This window comes from Lactuca serriola, chromosome 5, assembly GCF_051521515.1.
Source record: "Lactuca serriola cultivar US96UC23 chromosome 5, Lser_US96UC23_V15, whole genome shotgun sequence".
In the NCBI taxonomy this organism is placed as follows: Eukaryota; Viridiplantae; Streptophyta; class Magnoliopsida; order Asterales; family Asteraceae; genus Lactuca; species Lactuca serriola.
In genome coordinates, this window is record NC_136412.1 from 292,372,668 (window position 1) to 292,399,044 (window position 26,377).

At 36.3% G+C, this 26,377-nt stretch overlaps 1 protein-coding gene and 1 long non-coding RNA gene across 6 annotated transcripts; both read right to left on the minus strand.

The window, feature by feature from the left end:
* Positions 1 to 5,660: 5,660 nt before the first annotated feature.
* Positions 5,661 to 10,234, minus strand: LOC145054646 (uncharacterized). 5 transcript variants are annotated; one of them, XR_013684869.1, is made up of 9 exons: positions 9,606 to 10,234; positions 9,190 to 9,455; positions 9,035 to 9,088; positions 8,649 to 8,704; positions 8,453 to 8,539; positions 8,203 to 8,317; positions 7,130 to 8,069; positions 6,188 to 6,915; positions 5,661 to 6,075 (listed from the first exon to the last, which is right to left on the minus strand). It is a non-coding gene; the product is annotated as an uncharacterized LOC145054646 (long non-coding RNA). The 5 variants fall into 5 exon arrangements; XR_013684868.1 differs by having other exon boundaries at positions 6,188 to 6,258; positions 6,398 to 8,069; XR_013684867.1 differs by having other exon boundaries at positions 6,188 to 7,311; positions 7,971 to 8,069; positions 9,606 to 10,232.
* Positions 10,235 to 15,312: 5,078 nt separating this feature from the next.
* On the minus strand, positions 15,313 to 16,056 carry LOC145050636 (uncharacterized). Its single transcript, XM_078998856.1, has one exon. The coding sequence runs from the start codon at positions 16,054 to 16,056 to the stop codon at positions 15,313 to 15,315; it is 744 nt and encodes a 247-aa protein (XP_078854982.1).
* Positions 16,057 to 26,377: the final 10,321 nt, after the last annotated feature.

A 26,377-nucleotide genomic window follows, 5' to 3' on the forward strand; every position in this document is an offset into this window, starting at 1 on the left:
CACCAGCTTGATTGTACACATCAGTGAAAGAGTTATGTTTTGAAGATCCTGGATTTAAAATCAAACAATTATGGAGCTGCGATTAGTAATTTAAATAAAGGAGATTTTTGTGAAATGTGTTATGAGAATTATGCGATTTTAAATGAAAATTTTATTTGAAAATTTACGGTGTTACAAGTCCACTCAGAAACAACCCAACTCGGCGAATCCAGTTCTTGTACTCAACAAGTTGGTGGCCATGTGTGCAAAATTTTGAGTTTCTTGGCCTGGTTTGGATTAGGAACACTGCCACAAACTGTTTTGGAAATAATTTTTATGATATGGTAGTGCTTATACTCATCCAACCACAAGATAATTGTCAGAGTTTTAAAATAATTGATGTTTTTATATGATAAACAAAATTGCTTTCAAATTGTTGACTTGAAATTATCTTGATTATGAGTTTAGTTAGATCATAAATTGTGTGATAATTTTAGTTGTTAGAAAAATGATATAAATGAATTTTAATGACCTCCATAACTTGTCCTCAAGTTATGGAAAATGAAAAGTCTCATACATTAAAATGACATTAAACACATATGTTATGAAAATGAAAGGATAATTGTCAAATATTAAGATAATAGGTTAATTATTTGTATTATTTGATATGAATTGCCTTGCTACATGAGTTATATTAGATAAATAGAATATTATATGATAATTTTTCCTTATTAGAATTGATCTAAATATTCTTTAATGAGTTCCATAACTTGTCCTCAAGTTATGGAACATGAAAAGTCTTTTCATAAATGTTTTAATGAATTTCATAACTTGTCCTCAAGTTATGAATTATCAAGAGTCTTTTCATAAAATAAACATTAAACTCATAAGTTATGGATATGAAGAGTTTTGACAAGTTTCAAAACCTGCCCTCAAGTTTTGGAATCTGCAAAGTCTCATTAAATGAAACTTTAATTCCAAACCATAGAGTTTTAAAAGTTAAAATCCAACCCTTATACTTTATAATATAATAAGTTTAATAATATATATATATATATATATATATATATATATATATATATATATATAAGAACAAGTCGGTCTTACCGTTAGTAGGCCTCATTCACGAAGCCGGTCGGTATAAGGTTACTGCCTATAAAATGGTGGTTTAATGGGTGCCCACTCTCACCCACCGCTTCCTTGACTGGTGGAGGGTCGTTGGCCGAACGGGTAGGATAGGACATTAATTATCCCTTCATTAAAAGTATAATGATAAAATATGGTGGTTAAATAAAATGTGTTTTATTTATGCTCACAAGTTTTGGGGCCATATAAGATTAATATTATTCTTATGTTTCACTTTGCATGTTTTGACTTCCCAAATAATAAGATTATTCAAACTATCCACAGTCTATCATACTTTGGAAGTAGGTATGAAAGAATGAGTTGACTTGTAGATTTGTCTAAGGAGTTAGGCATAGCAATAGGTTTGCTGCACCATTCATGAGTACTTCTGAGATAAGATTTGGAGTATTGGATCAACCCGCGCTCACTTGAATCACTTCATGGAATTTATCTCGAGTGATCGTGAGACGATAATATCATATAAGTCTTTAAACCAAGATATATGAGTTGTTGACTACAAGTTGGTCATGCATTGATGATACGAAAACGCATCAGTAACTTGATGTTATAAAATGTATCGTTGTGTATGATTTAATGAGTAGTTAGTACAAGCATATAATGTTGAAGTTTATCAATTTCCTTTTATCATAAGAGGATTAAAAGCGATATCTCGGGCCCCTCGATGATTCTGTTTTGACTATGTGTCGGGCCCAGTCATACCTAAATTGATGTGTTCAGTTATGTTCTATGTCAGACGAATCGGAAATCGGGAAACAAACTACTAGACAATACGTATGACTTTGTTCCATGTATTTGTCCAGGTGATATCTTGAGAACAGAGGATTATATGACCCCTTATATAAAGGATGCGTCATTGACTGGGTCAAAGTTGACAGAGACTTTTGAAAGCTTACGATTGCTAAGTCGGATCCTGAAAGTGCATTGGCAGTAATAGTTTTTAGACTTATCTAAGTGGGAGACTGTTGGATTTGGTGTCTAAGCCCATAATTATTACTGGGATGTACTTGACCCAATTGTAGCATGCTCCTTTTGGGTTGCCTTCACCAATTCAATTTGATAGGATGGATTTTGAGAATAAGGTTATTTATGGTTTATTAATATATTACAAGTATAATATATTAATATGAAATTATTTAATTAGTATTGTTCAATAATTAATTTGGAATTATTTTTATGGTCAAAAGAGACTAATTAAATATATGAGGATTGATTATGTAAATTAATGATTCTTAGAGTGTGGGCCAATGATTCATGATTATGTAGATGAGCTAAACCAATGAAATAATCCATGGATAGTCCATGTAGGTTAAAAACATGGAGCATAAGAATGTGAAAGGTCATTAGGGTTTGCAAAGATGTAACCCTAGCACTATAAATAGAACCCTCATGAACCAAAATCGGTTGCACCTTCTTTGTGAACCAACTAACTTAATCTCTTAAGCCTCCTCTTGCATATTGGTGTTTGTGAACCATTAGAGGCATCACACTTGCTCAAGCTTTCAAAGGTCAAGAACTCTACCCTACTCAAGAGGTATGCATCCAACCTAAGTTTTATATTATATAACTTCAATTGTATGCTAGCAAGGGAGAATGCTTTAGAAAAACAAAATGCATGTATAATTTGAGAAAACATAGATCCAAAGTATTTAGGGTTGCATGTGTACCATAGGAGTGTTATAGTGCTCAAAACCCAACAGTTAAGTCCTTAATGGGTTAGGTGTCCTCACTTAACCTTAATCGTCATTTCACGTGAGGTAGTTACTGTTGCAAGTGACTATGACCTGTGATCGGGTATTGACTCAAGTATCTTCCTGTAGGTGATTGGAAGTGAGTTGAAGCTTGTAAAGTTCTTTGTTTTCTTTCGTCGTGACCTACGTTCATATCAAGGCGAGTCTCCTCACTGTACCTGTGGGTCGAAGGCACCAATGTCGGCCTATTAGGATACGTTATGTTAGTTGTCTGACTCTTGCATGATATGTTGGGCTATACCCATTGTATAACAGGCTACACCTATTTATATGTTGGGTTAGGCCCATTGTATGATGGGCTAGACCCATTGTATGTTAGGTTAGGCCCATTGTATGCTATGTTATGCTAGTTGTCTTTATGACTCTTGCATTTATATGTCGGGCTGGTTCCATTGGTTTGGCAGGGCTAGGCCCATTATAGTGAGTTGGGCCCAATATGTGGTCCTGGCCAGTGATATATATGGTATGTGGTATTTGGAAAACTCACTAAGCTTGTGTTAACAATTTTTATGTTTATGGTTTCAGGTACTTCCGATTCAAAATGGAAGGGCCTAACTTGACTGCATCGCATCCATTGGGATTTATGCACTTAATAAATTTTATGTTATACTTTGATAAATGTTTTAAACCAATGTGTTTCATTTCGATCTTTGAAGTTGTAATTGTAAAAAATTCTTTTGCTTTGAAATTACTTTGACTATGATCGTCTTTTGGAACAAAGAATGAACGACTTTAACTTTTTTTTAAATGAAATTTTTGCCTTATAATTTTTGGGATGTTAGAAACTCACATTAAATGCATCAGTTATAAAATTTATATCAGGGACCAAAATTGTGGCTTGCGTGGGACCTGAAATTTCGGAGAGCTACATTCGTGTTCGTGGGTCACTCCCACACACGAGTTCGTTGAATTTTATCTACAAAATCTATGACTTGCATCCCCTATGCGCGCACGGATGTTAGTGTAAAACTATGCATAAAAACTTGTAAACACATTACACATCTATGCTTATGAGCATACTAAGAGTTTGTACTTTTTCCTATATGAAACTCATTTTCACAACCACTTTATTCGACATCTTTATTTTCAAATACTTATCCTTGAGTATCAATATATCATTCATATATTTTGATATGTTGTGGACACAACATATATCATTTCAAAGCTCCCACGGAGGCCACTAAGGATTAAAATATATATATATATATATATATATATATATATATATATATATATATATACACACACACACACATACATACATATATATATATATATATATATATATAATATTTAATTAATACTTATTATATCTTTAACATGTAATATGCATTAATTACTTTCTTAAAATAACTAAAATGATTGGTCCAGAATCAATCCTACATGCACACAATAAATAGTTAGAACACAATAACCTAACCCTATATATATATATATATATATATATATATATATATATATATATATATATATATATATATATATAAAGCATATTAGTCATATTTTGAATTTTAAGAGGTAGAAAATACAAATCTTTTTGTACAAATCAATTATGCATAACTAAAATCATTAAAACTTACCAAAATTTTGAAGACTTGAATTAAGGAAGGTTATTAAAAAAATTAATATGAAGCAAAATAACAATTTTAAAATATTAAATTCATCAATATATTTTAATTTACATTTCTTAAACTAGATACAAATAATAATGAATTTACATTAAATGTATAAACATACAATATAAATATAAGTTGTAAACATAAATATTTTAATTAAAAGTAGTAATTTTTCTTATTACATAATAACTAATAACAAAATGTAATAATTATTTTACCGTAAGAAAAATATTCGCCAAAAAAATTATTTATCGCTGCCGTTTTGCACGGGCACATGTCTAGTATATATATATATATATATATATATATATATATATATATATATATATATATATATATATATATATATATATATATATATATATAATTTTTATTAAAATTTCCTTACCCTGCTTTTTTGGTAAGTTTGTAAAACCAGTGAGATTAGAAGATGATAAGCTATGATATAACTTTAAATATCAGACAAGGTTTTTTTCTTTTGAATATATAATTATTATCACGTGATATCTCAAAGAGTCAAATTATATATATATATATATATATATATATATATATATATATATATATATATATATATATATATATATATATATATATATATATATATATAATACTGAATTAGTTCCAATGTATAGAGAGTCTTAAATTCTTAATACATACAATTTTTTTCTTTTATTACACTATTCCTAAATTTCCACTTATGTCTCTCACAAGATTTGAACCCTAAGAAGGAAAGACAATACATACGATCTCTCATCTCTTAAAACATAATATTTTACACTCATGTTTAACGTATTAGTTATTAATTTATGTATCTTTGAAAAGAATAATGACATACAAACAATTGTCGGTCAACCTAAGTGGCCGAGTCAACTTAGACCATTTGCTAATCTTTGGTCTTTCAGCTTTCTGGTCTTACATCCCCGTCCTTCTTTAATTTTCATATTTTTCAAAATATATTATATATCCATTTTTCATCTTTCAGTCTTTAAAAAAAAAAATACAAATAATATCATTAATTTTAAAATATTTACTTATTGAATTATAAAAACAAAAACAATAATAATAATAATAATATTAACTAGATGGGAACTCCGCTACGCGGGATGTGAATTTGTTCGTAGTTTTTGTTATCTTTCGGTAGGTCAACAATACAAGTTAACAATAGATAACATTTCATTAATAACTTATTCATTAACAAAAATGACAAATCCAAACCCTTGAGATCGGTTGGTGAAACTAAACTTCATCTACACAAACAAAACAATAAATATCATATGTTTACAGAAGAAATTAGTGTGTGAGATTGAAAACCCCCAATACGAAATTCAAATTACATTTAACTGGAAAAAGCACAACAAATACAATTCATAAAATTCTGAAATTGAAATTACTATCATCAAAAAGGGTGAACTTCCGGTAACAACCTTAATTTGCTTTTTGTTAACAACAGTTAAACCGATAAAACCGAGTAACAGGAAAAAAATAATTTGAAAGGAAAAATAAAGCATAAACCTACACTCAAATAGAACACTGGAACTATGGTGATTGTCATTCATAAGATCATCAAGGTTCTTTAACTTCTCCTGTTCAATGCAAAAATAATTCCAATATTACCCATATTCCGGACTTTAAAAAGATATAAACAAAGTTTATTTATAAAAAAAATATAAAATCGTAGAAAATAGTTAGACTCACTCAGAATTTGATGACACCACATCCTTGAAAGCATATACACGTTTCGCTGCCGAGTATACATGGAAGGCTCTCTAATTGAACAAATTTACAAAAAAAAATGTTAACTATACAGTGGTCTAAAAAATAATTACAAATGAAAGTTTTTTAAAGCAAAAAAAAAAGTAATTGATGGAATACATGAGAAAGTAGCTTGGTATTTTGTGAGGTTACCTGGAATAACTTGTAATGTGTGGCAGCTTTTATCACATCCAGTGAAGAGGCATAGTCAAGAATTATGGAATCGAAGCTTTTACCAGTGATTATCTCAATTTTATTAGATGTATAAGGCTCATCTTTCAGATATTTTTTTTTAACTTTTAACCAAAGATAGCAACCAAGTTATATGTTTTTTACCGTTTAAAGCAAAACGTCGAATATACATAAATATATTATAGGAGTTAGATGATGACGTGGCGACACTCGTGCCATGTCATCATTTTTGGTACAACATGCGTTTCATATGAAGTTTGAAGAGATCCCAACTGGAAAACAACCTAACTAACACCAAAATGCACTACAATAAAAAACAACTCAAAATCATCTAACTAATGTACCTTAACATAAACAGTATGACACATCAATGTCATGAACATACATTAATATGCATAATGTGGATGGAATAGTATATCACTCAAATAAATAAAAGCATGTTGTTATTGATTTCGAACATGAACTGTAAGAACCGAAACCTGCAATTAAGTTGATTATATAGTCAAAACTTAGTACAACTAATAAAACAGCTGAATAAGAAAAAATTGGATTCCGGTTGAAAACGGAACCTAATAAATTGATTGATTTCACCCTTTGTCATTATTCTTTATATATAAAACAACTTGCATATCTTCTCATAAAATGGTTTTTTACATTTGGATGAAGACTAACACATAGGTGGTGGTTTCTTACTGTTTCACCTCTGATAGTCTTCTTCTCAACCAACGCAAATGTAGCAATAGTCACTTAAAAGGAAAAATAAATTGCCCTCTCCAGTAGTGCATCGGTGTCTGCCCTTCCAACCATGGAATCGTATATACGTCGAGCACAGAAGGAAGACGTTGAAGGTTGTGGCGGTTGGAATCGGATAAAAACTGCAATGCTCTAATAGAAAATTTTAAAAACTGATAGATATAATCCATAATTTGTAAAAACAACAAAATGAAATTTGTCAAAAAAGCATAAAATATGTTAAAAATAGCTATTGTTTGTCAAAAAAAAGGGGGAGGGGGCTCCTTTGCAGGGAAAATCAAAATTAGGGTCAGTATTGTAAGGATTTTCAAAATTAGGCACCATTTTGTAAGAAATTTTTTAATTAGCATCTATTTCAAAAAATATATATATATCAGATAAAAATACCAAATTTAGTCTGATGTAAGTGTGCGAAAACAGAAAAAATAACTTGTAAACACACAAACAATATGTCAAGCAGTTTGAATCTATCTAATTTCTATGGCAAATCTTGTGCATATGCAAAAACGACAGAATGAACCTCATCAGAAATATGTAGTATTTGTTTATATTCTATGTTCTTCCGCCTGTATCATGATTAAAAAATGAGTTTAGTTTAATGGAATGGAATGTACACCGTAATGAATTGCTTATTCCATTCCATTATTCCATTCCATTATTCCATTCCATTAGTGAAACAAACATTTTTTTGTCATTTCGATGGAATGGATTATTCCATTCTATCATACAAAACACTATAGACGTAAACAATGGAATTACCTCAAATCATATTTACACTTACCCTTCCTTATACCACTAAAGCTCTAAAAGTCCCATGGTAGGTCAAACCCTAAAGTCAACCTCAGCCCCATAAAAAACCATTTCATCCAAAATGAAGAATCTGCAAAAAAAAAAAAAAAAAAAAAAAAAAAAAACAGCAACACATTCTGTTAAGTCTTTGGACACCCTTTTAAAACTGTTTGAGGAAAACATCGATGGTAAAAAAAATACAATGGATTAGTGAAGAAACATACCACTGTTGATTCTTTCTGAATTCTATAGGCACAGGATATATATTCTCAAACGTGTAGTTCTATTTCTTTTGTGGTTGCAAATCTGGAGGTCTCATATCATCTGCGTCACCACCACCTATGATAAGTTTAATTAATCAAAATTATTTACAAATTAAAATATAAAGAAAAAAAAAAACATTTCAAAAAGAAAAGCTTACATAAATTGCTTCAAATGTAATAATAAACAAACATATTAAAAGTCAAAACCGACCGCACGAATGAATTTCATGGACTTGTAGTCATTCCAGTCAAGTGGGTCCTCTGTAATTTTTCCCTCTTTGATTCCCAAATGTTCTTTCTAAAAATAGAAGATATGTCGATTAATTTATAAAAAAGAGTTATTATGATCATAGAAAATATTTATATGCTACTAAAACATTCATAAATATAAATATAGAAAAATGTACCGTGGAGGGATTACTGCATATGGCCTCAATCTGTCAGCACCCGATGTTATTTATAACTGTAAAAAGCACCATTGCAGAAAAATGAACAGAAAAGCTATCATGAATTAACCTCTAAGGATAGGGCGAATGTGGTCTCACTCTTAAAATATGAAAACTACCACAAATACCATACCCAAACAGTTACTTTTCAAAGTCCAATGCTTAGAGATGAAAATAAAATGAAAGTAAGATGTTGCCATACAGGTATCAAACACAAAAACAATAGAGATATCAAACACCAAAACAACTACAAAAAATCCAATAATTTGAACATGTAGCAACTAAGGAATAACAAATAATTGCATCTCAATCGAGTTAAGCAATATTTCAGTAAGGAAGATGCTAACCAAGCTTGTTGATATTTGAATCGTTGTAGTTCTGAGGCCAAGACACACTTCCCACTAACACCATATATAATTAGACCAAAATAGATTCAATCAGATGAAAATCTTATGCATTAAAGATTTTATATAATAGTTAATTTGGTTGAAAATCAACATACCCTAGTTCAAGCATTTCATCGACCAGTTGGGGTGCATACTCAAACTCTCCTTCAAATCTCATTACAACATCAAGGGCGATGCAGTGCATCAGGTGGTGAGTGGTGATGATGAAATCCTCCTCGTTCGTAACTACCAACCACTCGGTGTTCTTTTTCGTGCTCGCATTCTCCAATTGCAGAAACAACAGATATGAAAGTAAACCCAAAAAGAGAAGACATGCCAACCAAGAAGCAACCGAAATCAGTTGTTGTAGGCTTCATCACGCCTGATGACAGGAAAAAAAAAAAAAAGCAAACAAATGATCTGGTGTGACAGATTCTGACAAACCTAAATTTAAAATCACATATTTGTAGTCGTCTGGTCCAAAATCAAGCACAAATCGGAGAGAGTGAAGTCGTAAGTTGCAAACACATACCCAAATCAGTAATCAACGGCGGGAACAGACGGAAATCGGTGAAGGAAGAACCAAAAAAGACCTAAACCAATAAATAGGGTTTTTTTTGCCAACCTCTTAGGCCTGTCTTGGACACCATCGATAGTAGCAGAAGAAGATCATTCATGAAGCATCAACAATTTCAAGTTAGTAGGAAGAACATCAAATGCGAATAGGGAACTAATTTCGTGAGAATCATCAACAAAGAGAAGTAGAGATATCCGCTGCCTATACACCAGTTTGCCATCGCGTCCTCCTGAGAGAAGGCGCATAGAAGCCGACGAACTCACCAACGGAGCATGTAGAGAAGGAGGGTAAAGATGAGAACCGATGGGAGGAGATCGATGGGAACCTTCTGTGATTTCTGAGCACCTGATGATCGGTTGAGAGAAAGTGAGATAGGACGGTAGATGAAGCAGAAGAAAATCAGGTTAAAAATTAGAATAATCGGGAAGATATTGGTAAGTGGAAGCAGTTTGGAAGAAGGGGAAGAGGGATTACACAGATCGGAATTCGATTGGATAAAAAAGCGGTGAAGCAAAGGAGAAGCAACACGTATACACAAACATTATGAATATCGACATACAATGACCATGGAGACAAACACATATATAAACAGGGGTAGTAGAAGGGCTGAAATTGACAAAATAGATAGGAGTTTACTGTAGCTAAGCAAAGAGAATTTATATATATATATATATATATATATATATATATATATATATATATATATATATATATATATATATATATATATATATATATATATAAATACCTAAAGATCACGAATGTTTTTTTTTTTTGACTTTATATACTTAAAAATCACAGTTTTTTTTTATAAATTCGTAGAAAAAAAATTAAAAAATCGACTTTTTATTTATTTATTTATTTTTTCAAAAAAAAATTTCAACAAGATTATATAAAAAGTTGCGATTTTCAAGAATATAAAATCAAAAAAAAGATTTGTGATATCTAAGTATTTTTTTTATGTATTTCTATGATTTTTAAGGTTTTTTTTTTAAGTTTTTTTTTTTTTGTTTTCTATAGAAGTTAAACCTCTCTCTCTCTCTCTCTCTCTATATATATATATATATATATATATATATATATATATATACACACACACACACACACACACACATATATATATATATATATATATATATATATATATATATATATATATATATATATTGATGTGACCTGGCGGCGAACCACCCGAACTATGAATGAACGGTGTCCGTCTGGAACCTAAGAGGTCACAAAGAAAATAAAGGCATCAGCCGCTCTCCGGGAGGAGGTCCCAGAAAGACGCTCCGACGGTCAAGTTAGTGAGGTGAATATGGAGTATGGAGGTGAATGATCGGGGTTGAATGGCTTACTTCCTAAGGCAGAATGATCGACCTTTTATACTAAAGATCTTCCTCGGTCCATACGAGGGACAAAGGCTACAGTTCCGACAGGAGCCGCTGTGTTTATTGGAGGGTCATGCTCCACGTTTGTGTCCAGCCCAACGATTGGTCCAGGCGATAATGCTCTGGTCTTGTCCTTTGTCGCCTGGAGCCGTTATCCTTTGGACTGTAGCTAAAGGGACGGGAGTCCTAGTTCGCTGAGGTAGTCGAGTCTCTGGCTCGGCCTCTCGTTGTGCGCGTCTTGCCAGGGGCTTGACTACTTCTGGCCCGCTCTAAGGGGCACGCATCAAGTCCCCCAGTCCAGTAGTCATAGCATATGCTAGCTAGCTATGATGTTCTGGACTTTAACTGCCGATGCACATATCTAGTCTTTACTCGGTCACCGTTTCATTTCTAATAATGTGACGTTACGACGTGTGCGCAGTGGTTACGTCATTCGTGCTAGGGATTTTCGTAAATCCCGCTTTCTTTTCCTTTTATTGCTCTCGAGCAGTTTTCTTTTTCAATTCCTACCCTACCTTTGTGTTTCCTCTTTTCTTCTCTACTCCTTGTTCTTTGGCATGACGTCTGTTCAGGGTTTAATCCCTAGTTCCTTCGAGTTTGATACCCTTCAGGAAGCTTACGGCCTTACTCCAGCTGATGGGGTGGAGTTTCTAGTCTCTGGTTCTTTGATCACTCGACCTCCGCCTGGGAAAGTTGGTGTTTATCTGAAAAATTTCGATGTAGGTCTCCGCTTCCCATTTAGTGACTTTTAAGAAGAAATACTCCGGCGTAACGGGTGCAGTGTTCAGATGTTGACCCCCGGTGCTGTTCATAAGATGGTGACCTTCGAGATGATCTGCCGAGCTAACGACATTGTTCCTGACTACTTTGTCTTCAAGTTCTTCTTTTGATTTGCCGCCACCAACGACAAGTATACCTTCTCTGCCTGTCGGGGAAGTCATAATCTCGTCACTGACAGTAAGCCTCCCAAGAACTAGCAGGATAAGTGGTTGTGGGTCAACGAGGAGTTGCTTGGCCGTAAGTATCCCCGGACGACTACGCTTTCTGACACCATCCCTAAACTGTTTCTACACAACCAGGCGACTGCAGATCTCTTGCGCACTCTCCAGGTAGACGTTGATGTGATGTCGGAGGCTATACTTGTCGGTGTTGGGATGAGCCCTAGTTGGCGCTCTTGAGGAGAGATGCCTGTGTTTTACACTATCTCTAACGGTGAGTCGCTCTTGCTTTCCGTTTCTCTTTTCTTCTCCCCTTCCTCTTTTTTTTTAAAAAAAAGAAAGAAAGAGAGCTTGTTCACGTTCGCTTTCTCACGGTTGTCTTCTCTGTTTTTTGGGTAGGTGTTGAATGCTCTATCTCTATGGATTCTGTGTTGCGGGATCGTTACCAGGGAAAGCTGGAGCATCGTTCAGTGCCTTTGTACGAGACTTTGCCTCCTCCCCGTCGCTTGACTGATGTTGCTGCTCAGGTGCCCCCACAACCTGTGGGGAGTTCTACCGCATCGGAGAGTCATTCGGTTTCCCCTACCATCATGACCCCTCCGACTGCTTCCCGTACTTCTACTGAGCTAGTGACTGACGATGTGGTGGACAGGAAGGCTGGGATTATGGTTGGCGATCGTCGGGTTGAGGGGAAAAGGAAAGATGTGCAGGCGATGAGTGGTCCGACTCTTGGGGGTAGTTCGAGACTCATCGGACGACGTGTGGTGCAGTGTCGTGGTCTTATGCACTTATTGTCGTCTGCACCGTCCATCCCAAGGGATGTGTTGGTGATACCCGATGATGACGTGAAACAGTCTGAGGGTGTCGAAGGGGCGCCTCATCATCCCATTGTATCGGTTTCTTTAGGCGTTGGCGTCAGCCCTCAGTCTTCGAGGGGTAGCCCTGAGCGGTTGTTCCAGGGGCCCTCTACATTGGAGGCGTTGCGCAGCGCACCTGTGTTTGTTCCAGGGTGGGGCTTACGTTCTGATTCTCGTTTGTCTATTCATTTCATTGCTTTGGATTTTACTCGTCATGCTCTTCCTCCTGCCACCGTGGATGATATGGATTCGATGAGCAATGTTGTCTTGGCTCATAATCTTGCATATGCCGCTGCATAGGCCATGACATATCTGGCCGCTGGGTCCCACGGTGTGCAACGGTTTGATGAGTTGGAGCATGTGCATTCTTCCCTTGTTGAGAGTGAAGCTGTTCTGAGGGCGAAGGTGACCGAATTAAGCACATCCATTGGTTGGTTAGAGGAAGAGAACAGATCTTTGGCGTCAGATAAATTGGTATTGGAGGATGTGCATAATGTTTTGGAGGGCCAGGTGGAATCTTTTAGCTAAGCAAATGAAGTTTTGATGATTTAGAATGAAAGCTTGGAGCGGGATCTTGCTAATCGCGAGTGTGAACTGGAGGTGTTGAGGGCGGACCGTAGTTGGCTCCTACAGGTTGGGTTTGTACGTGTGATCGACAAGCTTCTTGAGCATCCCGAGTTCATTGGTGGTATTAGTCGTATTTGCCATGCTGCCTTTACTGCTAGGGAGGAGTCGGGTTGGGCCAACTTGAAATCTCAGGTCGATGCTGGGACTTACGATCCTTCGGCTAGTGATTCACGGTCCAGTCATACGTCAACCTTGGATGATGCTTTGTTGGCTTTTGCGAAAATGGACTTTGTTGGTTTACCCGGGTTGGGTTACTTGGATATGGATGGGGTAAGAGCGTTGTGCGCGTTTGATGAAGGTGGGGAGGATGTTGAGATGTTGGGTGTGGATGGTGCAGGGGCAGGTGGTGCCGGAGCGAGTGTGTAGGGCTGATGGGGTTGGCGGTGGTGGTGAAATTGGTGACGACGATGGTTCTGTTGGTAGAGGTGGTGGTGAAATTGGTGATGGCGATGGTTCCGTTGGTGGCGGTGGTGCTGGTGGCAATGGTGCTAGTAGTGTTGTATGAAGTTGTTCAAAGCTACCCTTCTGGGGTGTGAAAAAATCATGTTGAAGCTTTTGTCTTGTTATCTTTTAGTCGTTTTACGGCCTCTGAGGCCTTTACTTGGATGTTCTTGGTTTGTGGCCTCTAAGGCTTTCATGTGTAACCAAACAATGGTTTATCTTTAGTTGCTGAACTATTATGCTTTTTATCAATCGTATCAAACCTTCTATGTAGGTTGATCATCTGTTAGGCTCTTTTCTATTTTATTTTCTGTTTTTATGTACACTGCATCTTGGATTCATTGAGTATCCTCTATGTTATACTTGTTAGAATGCTAGATATGCTCGTTACATTACGTGCTAAAGACAATGCATGTTCTTTTATTTATGTAATTCTGATACATGGTTGTGTCATACAATAATTTCCCATTGGACTTCTCTAAGAGTCCATCTGTTGGTCCGGGTGATTAGTCCGGCCATGAGATGCTTTCCTCGTTTTCCCTACTGTTTGTGGGTTTACGATTTTGCTTGAAGGTTGTGTGCATTCGTCTTCCTTTCTGCATAGGGTCCTGTCGTTTCTCAGACATGGAACTTCCTTAAGTTCCTCGCGTTCCATGTCCTCGGTATTTGTCTCCCCTCTAGGGTCTCGAGAGTGTACGATCCATTGCGCTACGCCTTGACCACTTTGTACGGTCCTTCCCACGTCTGGCTTAGTTTCGTGTGGGGTTGTGCATGGCTGAACTCATTTTTCCGTAAGACAAAGTCTCCCACTCGGAATGCTTTGTTCTTAACACGATGATTGTAGTATCTTTCCATTGTCTTTTTTAGGCTGCTTGTCACATGCTTGAACGCTCGCGTCGTTCCTCCAGTAGGTCTAGGTTTTCTCTTAGACTTTCGTTGTTTCCTTGTTCCAGGTAGTATTCTGGTCGTATTGATCCTATCATCATTTCTCCCTGTAGCATTGCTTCGGCTCCATAGGCTAAACAGAATGATGTCTCTTTTGTGCTGGTCCGCGGTGTGGTCCGATATGACCAAAGGACTTCTGGTAGCTCGGCTACCCAGTTGCCTTTTGCTTTGCCTAGCCATTTCTTGATCCCTTGCACCAACATCCTGTTAGACACCTCTGTTTGTCCATTGGCTTGGGGTTGAGCCACATATGTGAATCTTTGTTCTATTCCCTTTTCTTTGCACCAGTCCTTGAAGGGGTTCTCCGCAAACTGTAGGTCGTTATCGCTGATTAGGATCTTAGGTGTTCCGAAACGTGTTATGATGTTCTTCCAAACGAACTTGATTATCTGTCTCTCGGTAATACACGCCAACAGTTCTGTTTCTATCCATTTTGTAAAGTAGTCGACCTCCACAACTAGAAATTTTACCTTCCCGACGCTTTTGGGAAAGGGCCGCCAATGTCTACTCCCCATTGGTAGAAAGGCCAAGGGCTGATTATGCTTGTTAACTTAGATGGTGGCACTTCTTGCGCCGGTGAAAAATTCTGGCATTCCATACAAGTTCGCATTAGCTCGACCGCATCCTGGTGTATCTCTGGCCAGTAGAGACCCATGTGCAACACTTTTTCTGTGAGTGCTCGCGCTCCTTCGTGAGCTCCGGCTGACCCTGCATGGGCTTCCTTCAGATCCACTTTACCTGCCGTGCCATCTACGCATTTTAGCCACGAAGCTATGTGGCCTTTTCTATACAACCTCCCTTTGAGGACTGCATACTGGGGGGCTCGCACCCTCGTTTTCCGGGCCTCTATGTGGTCGTCATGGAGAATACCATGCTGAAGATAGTCCATGATGGGCGTCATCCAATTGGGTTGTGCCACTGATAGGGATTCAACTTGCCGCTCGTCAATTCTCCTTTCTTTTAATACTTCCACCAACACCTCCTTCGAAAGGTGTCCGAAACATGTCGACGCTAATTTGCTGAGGGCATCTGCTCGCCTGTTGCTTCCCCTCGGGATTTGCTTTATCACAAAACTTTTTAGGGAGCTCGTGATTCGTTGTACCGCTTTCACATACTTCTCAATTCGTTTGTCTTTCGCTTCGAATTCCCCCAATACCTGGTTGGCTGCTAAGCGTGAATCCGTCGAAGTTGTGACTCTTTCCGCCCCCATTTTTACTGCTAGCCTGAGGCCAGCTAGTAGGGCTTCGTATTCTGATTCGTTGTTGGAAGTACGGAAGTTGAAGCGTAGGGCGTATGAGACTTCCTCTCCCGTGGGGGCTGGTTAAAATTAGCCCTGCGGCCGACCCTTCTTTATTGGAGGCCTCATCTGTGTAGAGGGTCCACTGCTGGTCGTTCTTAGCTGGCAAATGGCCTTGCTGGCCTGCGTTGGTTACTTCCTGGTGGAGTTCTCCTGGGATTTCGAGCAAAAAATCCGCTAATGCTTACCCCTTAATGCTTACCCAAGTAGGGGTGTTGAACGGGTAATTTTTTCGGATTTCGGGTTTTTCATGTTAGAAAAATTACCCGTTGCCCTACCCAGACTAATTTCGGGTAATTCGGGTTTGGGTAATTCGGGTTTGGGTAATTCGAGTATCGGGTCGGGTTTGGGTAATTCAGGTATTACCCGAAATATATAATTTTTTTTTGAATTTCACCTGAAAATAAATTTAATAAAATAAATACGTCGTGCTTTATTAGTCTTGTTTATATAAACAAACGAGACATAAACGAAGTTACTCAAGCTTTGAACATTGAGATTTTTTAGTCAATAATACATGAGATATCAAGTAATTTTTTAACAACTTAATCTAATCTAATAAGATGTTAAAAAAACAAATACCTAAAGATCTTAATTTAAAAGTTTAAAATGTTTAAGCTAAATGTAGCCATAAGTTTTGTCATGTTCTGAAGTTTCGTTAAGATAATGAGTTTATTAGTTGCAATAAAAACTATAATCTAGAACAGTTAAGTTTTAAAGAACGTGATGATATATAAAATTACTTTTAATATTGTTAGTGTCGTATTGTCATAATAAATATATTTATGTTTTACAATAATGATAGTTAGTTTAAGCGTGATCAAATACCTGCTATATAGTACAAGCTCTACAAAAAAAAAGGAATTTTTAAAATAATTTGGGTATACCCGAAACCCAAAAAATGTACCCTTTACCCGACCCGAAAAAAAAATCGGGTAACCCGATTACCCGGAAAAATTTACCCGATACCCGAAAAAATCGGGTGGGTAATTCGGGTATCGGGTATTTTCGACAGGGCTATACCCAAGGGTGGTAACTGATGTCGTGCTTCCCTAGCTCTATGGACTTTGCGAGTCGCCCGGATGTCTCCGGTTTTAGGAGCACCTGCTTGATCGGGCAATTAGTCAGTACCTCTATTTGGTGGGCCTGGAAGTATCGGCGGAGCCTTCATGCCGCGTAAACTAGGGCGAGCACCAGTTTCTCGATGGTTGGGTAGTTCATTTCGGGTCCTTGTAGGGCCCGGCTCACGAAGTAGATTGGCAGTTGGCGTCCTTGTCTTTCAACTACCAGCACTGGCGAGATAGCGTCTTTTGATGTGGACAAGTACACTTGTAGCTTCTCACCGGGTATTCGGCTGGCCAGAGTAGGGAGGGCGTGGAGTGCCTTTTTGATGTTCTGCAGTGCCGACTCGGCCTTTGTCATCCATCGGAAAATTGTTTTTCTCGATGCACCCTTTGAGTGTGTGGAATAGTGGCATGACTTTCTCAGCTGACTTGGAGATGAATTGGCTAAGTGCTGTCAGTTTTCCATTTAAGCCTTGTGCGTCCCTAAGCGTACAAGGTGAGGGTGTTTCTTCGAGCTCGTTTACTTTGGTTGGATTCCTTCTTTCATCACATAATATCCCAAAAACTGGCCTTCTTCGACCCCAAAAGTGCACTTGGCGGGATTTAATTTCATTTTAACTCCTTCCAACCTTTGTAGTGTTTCCTCCATGTCTCGTAGCAACTTACTCTCGCTTGGGATTTTTATGAACATGTCGTCGACATAGATTTCAATATTTCGACCGATCTGATGGGCAAACAAGGAATCGACGGGCCGCTGATAGGTCGCCCCTGCATTCTTCAGCTCAAATGGCATCTTTGTATAACAAAAGGTATCATGATCTGTGTAAAAGGTTGTCTTCTCTTCATCGTTTGTACTCATCAAGATTTGGTGATATCCTTTGTATGCATCTAGGAAGCACTTCCACTGGAATCCTTGTAAAGATTCCACTTTTTGGTCGATTTATGGTAGCGGGTAACAGTCTTTGGGGAATGCTTTGTTTAGATCCGAATAATCAATACACATCCGCCAACTACCGTCATGTTTCCTTACCATTAACGGGTTGGCGATCCACATGGGAAACATCGATTCTCTGAAGATTCCAACGTTGGTTAAGTTTGCTACTTCTGCGTTGATTGCTTTGTTTCTGTCACCTCCCTGAACCCGCTTCTTTAGTTTCACTTCCTTAGTTCCTGGTTTTATCATCAGCTTGTGTTCTATCATTCCTTGGTCGACCCCCACCATGTCTGTAGGCGTCCATGCAAATAAATGTTTGTACTTCTGCAGTAGTTATACCAGTGCCTCTCTCGTTCTTGCAGGGAGGGTTGTTCCCACGGTCACTCGCTGGTCGGGATACTCCCTGTTGATTACTTCTCCCCTGTCTGACGGGTCCGGTCTTGGTCTTTTGGCCTCAACCTAAATGTCTTTTGGTTGCCTAATCTCATAACATTTTAATTCCCTTGGGGGTATGGCTAGAATCGTGACTAGTCCTTGGCTTGTGCTAAATTTGACTATCCCGTGGATTGTTGATGGGACCACGCCGAATCTAAGCAAGGCTGTCCGACCCAATATGATGTTGTGCTCCGATGGGTGTCGTATGACTACAAAGTCTATTAGAGTGGTTCGACGCTTGGCTTTGTCTTGGCTAACTAGTGTGAATGGTAAGTGGATCGTACCTAGTGGCCATAGGTTGTGTCCGGTGAATCCTGTGAGTTGGCCTGTGGCTGGTCTGAGTCCCTCTTTCCACGTGTTTGGTAATAACCGAAAGCAGTGTTCGTAGATGATATCCGCTGAGCTTCCGAACCTGTTTACAAAATCTCTAAGGGATTCCATAGGATCTTGGACTACTCGATATAGATCACTAGTGATCTCTTCGAATGTCCTGATACAAGAGAACTGATTATTAAAATTGGTTAACTAAATGATCAAAAGAAGTAACGGAATAAGGGTGAACATTAAGAAGCCATTTCAAGGCTGATCCTGTGAGGGTTGATTGCATAAAAAAAGCTTATTTTAAGTGTAATGAAATGGGAATCATTGCCATTATTTCAATGTATTGTGCTACGTGTTCCTCAGGATCCATAGTTCTGTTGTAAGGCTCATGATGGGAGTCTATCAGTGTTTTGGAGCTTCAGTATCAGTTATTGTAGGAGAAAATCTCGTGATCTTGTGGCTTGTGGGGGATGCTTTTGGTAAAGGTTGGACTATTCCAGGTACACTTCAAGATCATTTGTCTTAGTTGTTGAAGTTCCCTAGAGATGATAGGACTTATACATGCATCAATATCCTCATAGTTAGTATTAAATGCATTATCATTTAGTAAGTTACCAGTGCCACAATTTTTAAGGGTAGTGAAGTTTTTTTAGGATCTTACATCAGACTGGTTTGATTATTTGCGACTGCTCCCCAAGTTGAAGCAGCAGTAGGTTCCGAGGTTGTAGTATCTTGACGATTCCCTAAGGATCATGCGTTGTCAAAATCGAGGATCCTGGGTTGAAAAATTGAAGGGGTTGTCTCATGCGGTTTGTGGATCTCTGCTCTTATTCTTTCCATTTCTTTGAGAAATTTTTTGTGGTTGTACTATTGATTATTTAGTTGTTGCGTTACCATTTTCACCATGGAGAAGAGTTTAGTTTTAAAGATCAGAACAGGAGGATCCTAGAATCCCAGGGATCCTGGATCTCGATGGTTGATTGAGAGGTGTTATTTTTAGAGCTATCCAGAGTTTTCCTCTGACCGGGATGTCCACTTGGAGGTGGTGGAAGATTTTTAGGAGAAATATGAGGAAAAGAGGGAGAAAATTTCATGGACATAATTTTTTGAGAATTATGAACATCACGGCCCCACGATGGGCGCTAAATTGTTTTGGTCAAAAATCAACCAAATTGTATGAGAGGTTGTGGTGTTGTGGTTGAAGTGATTAACGAAATTTAGAACAACATGTAACGCCTGTGTTTCGGGCTTGCCATTTGTAGCAATGTAATAGTCTAGGTTAACCTCTGTAACCCGTTTTGAAATAATAAGATTGTATTATTTGAGTATTGTGTGTTTTGTGCTTAATTGCTTAATTATGTGGTTTGATTAATTAAGAATAAAAATAAGCGTCAAAATTTAAGTGTAAAATAAACTTAATATATTTGGTTAATGTTGTAGTAGTTGAAACGAGGTTTCCGAATATATATAGAACGCCCAAATCTGACTTCGTATGAGGAAGTTATGATTTATCGAAGTTCCGGCGTAGCGATATACAGCCTGTTTTACTCGATTTGAGATCGAGCGGTTGTTAGCCGAAGCAATCTAAATGAGAATCGAAGATCTCATTGTTGGTATTGAAACGATAAAAAGTTAGGCGAGAACGGACGTCAAACGAAGAAGTTATGAATTTATAACGAAAGTTTCTGTCCCGGCCTATTAAAAATAATTAATAAAAATAAAGTCAAAATTAGCCGACGGAGTCTAAACGAAAGTCGTAGAGCATGGTCTCACCTTCGCGTGGATATAAAGAACGTCGAAAACGGAGTTCGTATGATGAAGTTATGAATTTCCGAAGTTTATTAATCATTTTGTATTTATTTTTAATTCAAAATTCGGAAGCATTATCCGAAGGAGTCACCGATCTGATCCGAGGTACGCCCCGCGTACTCCGAGGGATGTCGACACTCGCACTCGAGCACTTCGGATACGTAAGCAATGACGTTTTGGGCAGTACGCCCCGCGTACTCCGAGGCTCCAGCCTCCTATAAATAGGATGCGAGGGTTCCGGGTATTTTTGCCAATTCCCTCTCGTTTTCGTGTCGAAGCTCTGTGCAAAAACCCCCCGAAGCTACCCCGAAGTCCCGGTATCATACTCTAGCCCCGAGGCAAGTCCCGAGATCCTGAAGATCCCGAAAAGTGCGGTTCCCGAGTCGAAGCTCTGCCCGCGAGAAGTTCGATTTTCGAGGAGATCTTCCAGATCTGCTGAGGAATACTACTTCTATAAGCCGTAGTGCTGTCCGATCATCTTCTGATCAAGTGAGTGTGTAGTTATTTCTTCTAATACAATAATACGAAGTATTTTATATAAAAATACGTGCTATGTGTATATATTGGGTTGTGTTATGTGTGAATGAGTATTCACTCTCTTCTATCTTATAGATCTGCTTATTTCTTTATGAGATATGTGTTATGTGTGTGTGTGCCTCATCTGTTATGTGATATATGTGTTGATTAAAGCATGCTATACAGGTTTTCTTTAAACTATGTATACAAATGTATATTTTTATCTACTAATATGTTGGGTAGAACATGGGTAGACAGTTGGTGTGTAATAAACAGATGAGAGGCCTCGTTGTTGTTTGATTGAGTCATCTAGCGGAGTTTAGATGACGACCACTGGCTATTCTAGACAGTCTTGTGGAAACATTAGCAGGTTCGCCACCTGTAGGTGTTAATGAACTTGGGTGTTCATTCGCTGTACTCCATCCCCCTCATGGTTGCCTTATTTGACTTATATTGCTGAGGTACCCCCGAAGCATGTGTTGTCGCCCCGATGAAATATTCTTAGACTAGGTCCCTTATGTTAGTTGTTTTAGGGACATTAAAGTGAGAATAACGGGAATGGGTAATTGGGTTATTGTTGGTTGGTGAAAATTAAATATGATATTTATTGTGGGTTGAAAACCCTATATGCTCACCAGGCTCCCAAGCCTGACCCACTCAGTTTTAAATTGTATTACAGGTAGTGGCGGAAGGGCATGAGATGGATGAACCATCAAGTTGTTTTGTTTACAAGTCTGCATATGTTTATATTTGTTATATGACTTGTAATGTATTCGTTTATGCTTATTGGTCTGTATCGGAACATGACACCCCGAGTTTTGATTATAATGAAAATACATTTCTTTTATGAAATGCTTCGGTAAACAATGTTTTATCATGTTTTGTTTTTGGGAACAAATTCCGCAATTCTTTCAAATCAAAAGGATTTACTCTGAAAATATTTAAAAGCATAAATGAAAATCGGTCTTTTCTGGCCGAGATTTTGGGGATGTCACACAACACAAGTAGTTTACAAGGGAAGCCCTTGATCCTTTATAGGATCTCCGACATAAAACCTTGGGAGGTGATAATAATCACCTGCCTTGTTTGGTTTTATTGATTTAGCTGAAAATTACAAAAAATGATGAACATACAAATACAAGTGTTTCAGTAGCATAAGGTTTTTAAGGAGTATGAAGATTGTGCCCATTCAATGTCATTTACAAGTGTATTTATAATATAGGTTAAGTAACTAAAATTCCGATATTTCTGGGATCCTGTTCAGCTGGTATTTGCAACGTGCTTTGACTTGGTATTCTTAGGTCTTAAGCTTGGTTGGAACATTTCTTCATTGATAATGAGTCTTACGTAGACCATTTCTGCACATGTGAGAAATAAACAAGAAATATAGTCGTTAAACTTATTAAGTAATAATAATGACGATGTTTAGGATCCTGAGACACCTTTAAGATCTGGTATCATGGATAGTCTTTAGGATCCTTAGATATCTTTTAGATCCGGGATCCTAGATAGGATTGAGGATCATGTCCCTAACTATATATATATATATATATATATATATATATATATATATATATATATATATATATATCCTACACAATTTCATTCCTGAAAGTAGAAAATGTAGCTATAATATTGGTAATTGTCATTTTAGCACAACCAACTTTTGTCATTTGTTTTAAATAGTCATTGAATTTTTTTATGCATTCAATGTCACTAAACATTCATTTTAGCTGTCAAAGAAGCCATTTTTGGAGGGGAGAAGTGAATAGTAGGTTACAAGATGATGTGACTTGTGATTTGTCATCTTAGTCAGCATAAGTTGCCTACTTTTTTATTTTATATGTACTTTTTCAATAATCTTTTTATATATTTAATAAAAAAAACGAAATTTGTAGCAGAAAAGGGGGACACTTTCTTCTTCTCCCTTGCTTTGTTAAAAAACCACATAGAAAAATCGAAAGACCAGATACGCTCTTCTTTACATCTCGTTCTTAATCGATTCTCGGTAGCCACCCCAAATTGCACATCCTCCTTCTCTTGTTAGTCGATCTACAACTTTGGTTTCTCACGATCGCAGGTTCATTCTTTATCTCCACCTCTCTAATCGATCTCAATTCCTGCCTCTTGTCATAAATTGATCGCAAGTAACATCTTCTTTTCCTTGCTCAAAATCACGCAAATCCACCCAATTTTCTTTTTGATTCGATTATAGTATTCATGGTCGCAACATAGGCATGAATGATGTTATCTAATTCAAATATTTAGTTGATTGCTCGAAACATTATATAATGAATAAATTCGTAATTGTTATGGTGATTAAATAATAGGAATTATTTATATTCAGTAAGTTTCAAACCATAGTTAATTAATTTACTAGTTGTGAGTCTCGTATAATATACGGGTTGGATAAAACAAATATATATATATATATATATATATATATATATATATATATATATATATATATATATATATATATGAAGGTTTGAACAAAATTTTATTTAAATTTGAAATTTAAAATTTGAATTTAAAAGGAAACATATTAAATACTATATGAATTGTAATATTATAATTTATTGGTTATTTTCAATTAAGTCAATTATTAATTAAGGTGTAAATATGATGTATTAATTAAAAAAGATAAAAAAAATGAGAAAATGACAAATGGAAAAAACATTTATTCAAAAATACCACAAAATGAGAAGTGTCAAAACTCATAAGAGATTGACATGTGGAAAAAAAAACTTCATTTATTAAGGAGGATTGTTGGGTTTCAATTTTCATGTTTACTTCCCTGAGTAATTTTAATATCATTCAAAATTCCACAATCGCTCATACTTATAGAAGTAAGTAGTGAATCAAGGCTTTCATGAGTTGATTGTAGATTGTCGATTGGGGTTATGACATTGCAATTGGAATTGCTACAATATTCATGAGTACTTTGAAAATAGAGATTTTAAGTATGGGATAAAGTCACGCTTAGAGATTACTTCATGGAGTTTATCACGAGTAATTTTAAGACGATAATATCTACTATTCTTAAGACATAGTTCATAGTTTATGGATCAGTTGTGCATTGGTTTTCCCAAACGCGTCTCATAACTGGGTATTATAAAGAGTAATTACATGCATGATTTGGTTAGTAAAATGTATAACTATATAGTCAAAGTATTTCATTCCTTTTTCCTTAACAGGAAAAATGATATCTTTGGGCCCTTCAATGATTTTTTTCGGACATCTGAAGTTCTTGGCCGAGATCAGACTAAATTGATGTTTTCAGTTAGTAGTCTGAATTCAGTTGTCATAAATCAGGAAATTGAGAAACATAATTTTGGACTATGAAATTGATTCTAATCCATGTCTCACATCCATACGATATCTTGTAGAACAAAGGAATAACCGATCACTTATCTTAGGACCAACATTTCATTTGAATTAGAGTTCGACAGTGGCTTTGGAAAACACTGTTTAACGTTGACTTCAATGTCTATACTTGCAATTGTAGTTACAGACTTATCCAAGTGGGAGACTGTTGGATTAAGGTGTCTAAGCCAGTAAGTAAATTTGCATATTCTTGTAATTAGAAGCAAAGTCCTTTTGGGTTGCCTTCATAACTAGAACATGGTTAGAATGACATTTGTAGAGAGATAATGATTTACTAGCTTATTATATGATTAATAAACTAACTGGAAATTATGAGGAAATAAAATTTTCATATATTATGTGATTAATATATTAATTGGAAATAGAAAATCAAATTGTTAATTTATATATAATTAATAAGTTAATATGAAATCAATTAGAATTAATTAATTATTAATCAGAATTAATCTGGTATTAATTCGGAATTAATTAAAGGTCTAAAGGTTGAATTGTAATTGTTCATAATTAAGCAAGGAATGATGATTCTAGACCCATATAGGGGTGAACGTCCGAACGAAATTAGGATGAATTCTAGGGTTTCCAGAAGCTTCCTGGTAGTAAATAAGGAAACGATTTGAATTTGGATTAAATCTATTATTTAATCATTCAAATCTTGCTTTGTTCCTAAGTTACCTAAACTATATATAGGACCCTAAGGCTAACAATTTTCTTTCATACTCTTCATTGAATGATTCTCTGGCCAAAAATATTCTCTCTCCTTTCTCCCATTGTCTTCTAGTTCTGGGGTTTGGGTGTGAATCATTAGAGGCATCATCCCTTTGGTGTTAAGCTTTCCAAGACCTACACTACAAGGAGATTGAAGTGATTTATTTACTACAACAAATCAAAGATATGTAACCCTAATCCAATGATTTCGATTACATTAGGGTTTATGCTTGATTTTTATTCATAGTATGTTGCCTTCAAGTGTTGTGACATAGATCTTTTATAGGATGCATGTACCCTATTAAGTGTTAATTGTTTTCCACATTGTACAATTTTGTTTTCTATAAAAAACCATTAGCGGTATCAGAGATTAGGCTTGTCAAACATTGACTGTGCATGAGATAAGTCAAACTAACCGTTTATTTTCGAAATACTGGTCTCATGACGTGAGATTTTTTTTTCACGACGTGAGCATAGTTTTTCCAGATTTTCGGTAGTTATCTTCTGAATCTAATTTTTGGTAATTATCCATTATTGATTTTGTTAGAATCCGAATTTTGAATGTCTTGTGTGATAATCCTTAAAACCCTAAATATTAGGAGATATCCTTATTCGATAATTTGTAATTAGTTATATTAAACTGGGTTATCTCTTATGAATTTAATAGTAATGTAAATTAAATATAATTATAAATTCATAATATGTTTCAATTGATTAATTAATAATATGATAATCTAGATAATTAATATTTAAACCTAATATTTTGAAAAGAGTTAAAATACACCTTACACTATATATGACTAAAAGTTTAATATATTATACGTATAACACATGTGAGTCAAATCATTAGTAGGCGTCATTCGCATAAACATACTCTAAGAGGGGGGAAGGGGTATAAGGAAACGACCTATGAAATAATCGTTGAATGGGTGTCCACTCTCACCCATCGCTCCCTTGTATGGTGGAGGGTCGTTAGCCGAATGGGTTTGATAGGACATAACCTCTAAAAGTATGATACTACAAAGTAACTAAACCTTTTAAAAATCCTACTCTGGTTACTTTA

Bases quoted from the DNA above. Each gene is read 5' to 3' on its own strand.
- LOC145050636 (XM_078998856.1), bottom strand. From the start codon at position 16,056: ATGGGGGCGGAAAGAGTCACAACTTCGACGGATTCACGCTTAGCAGCC.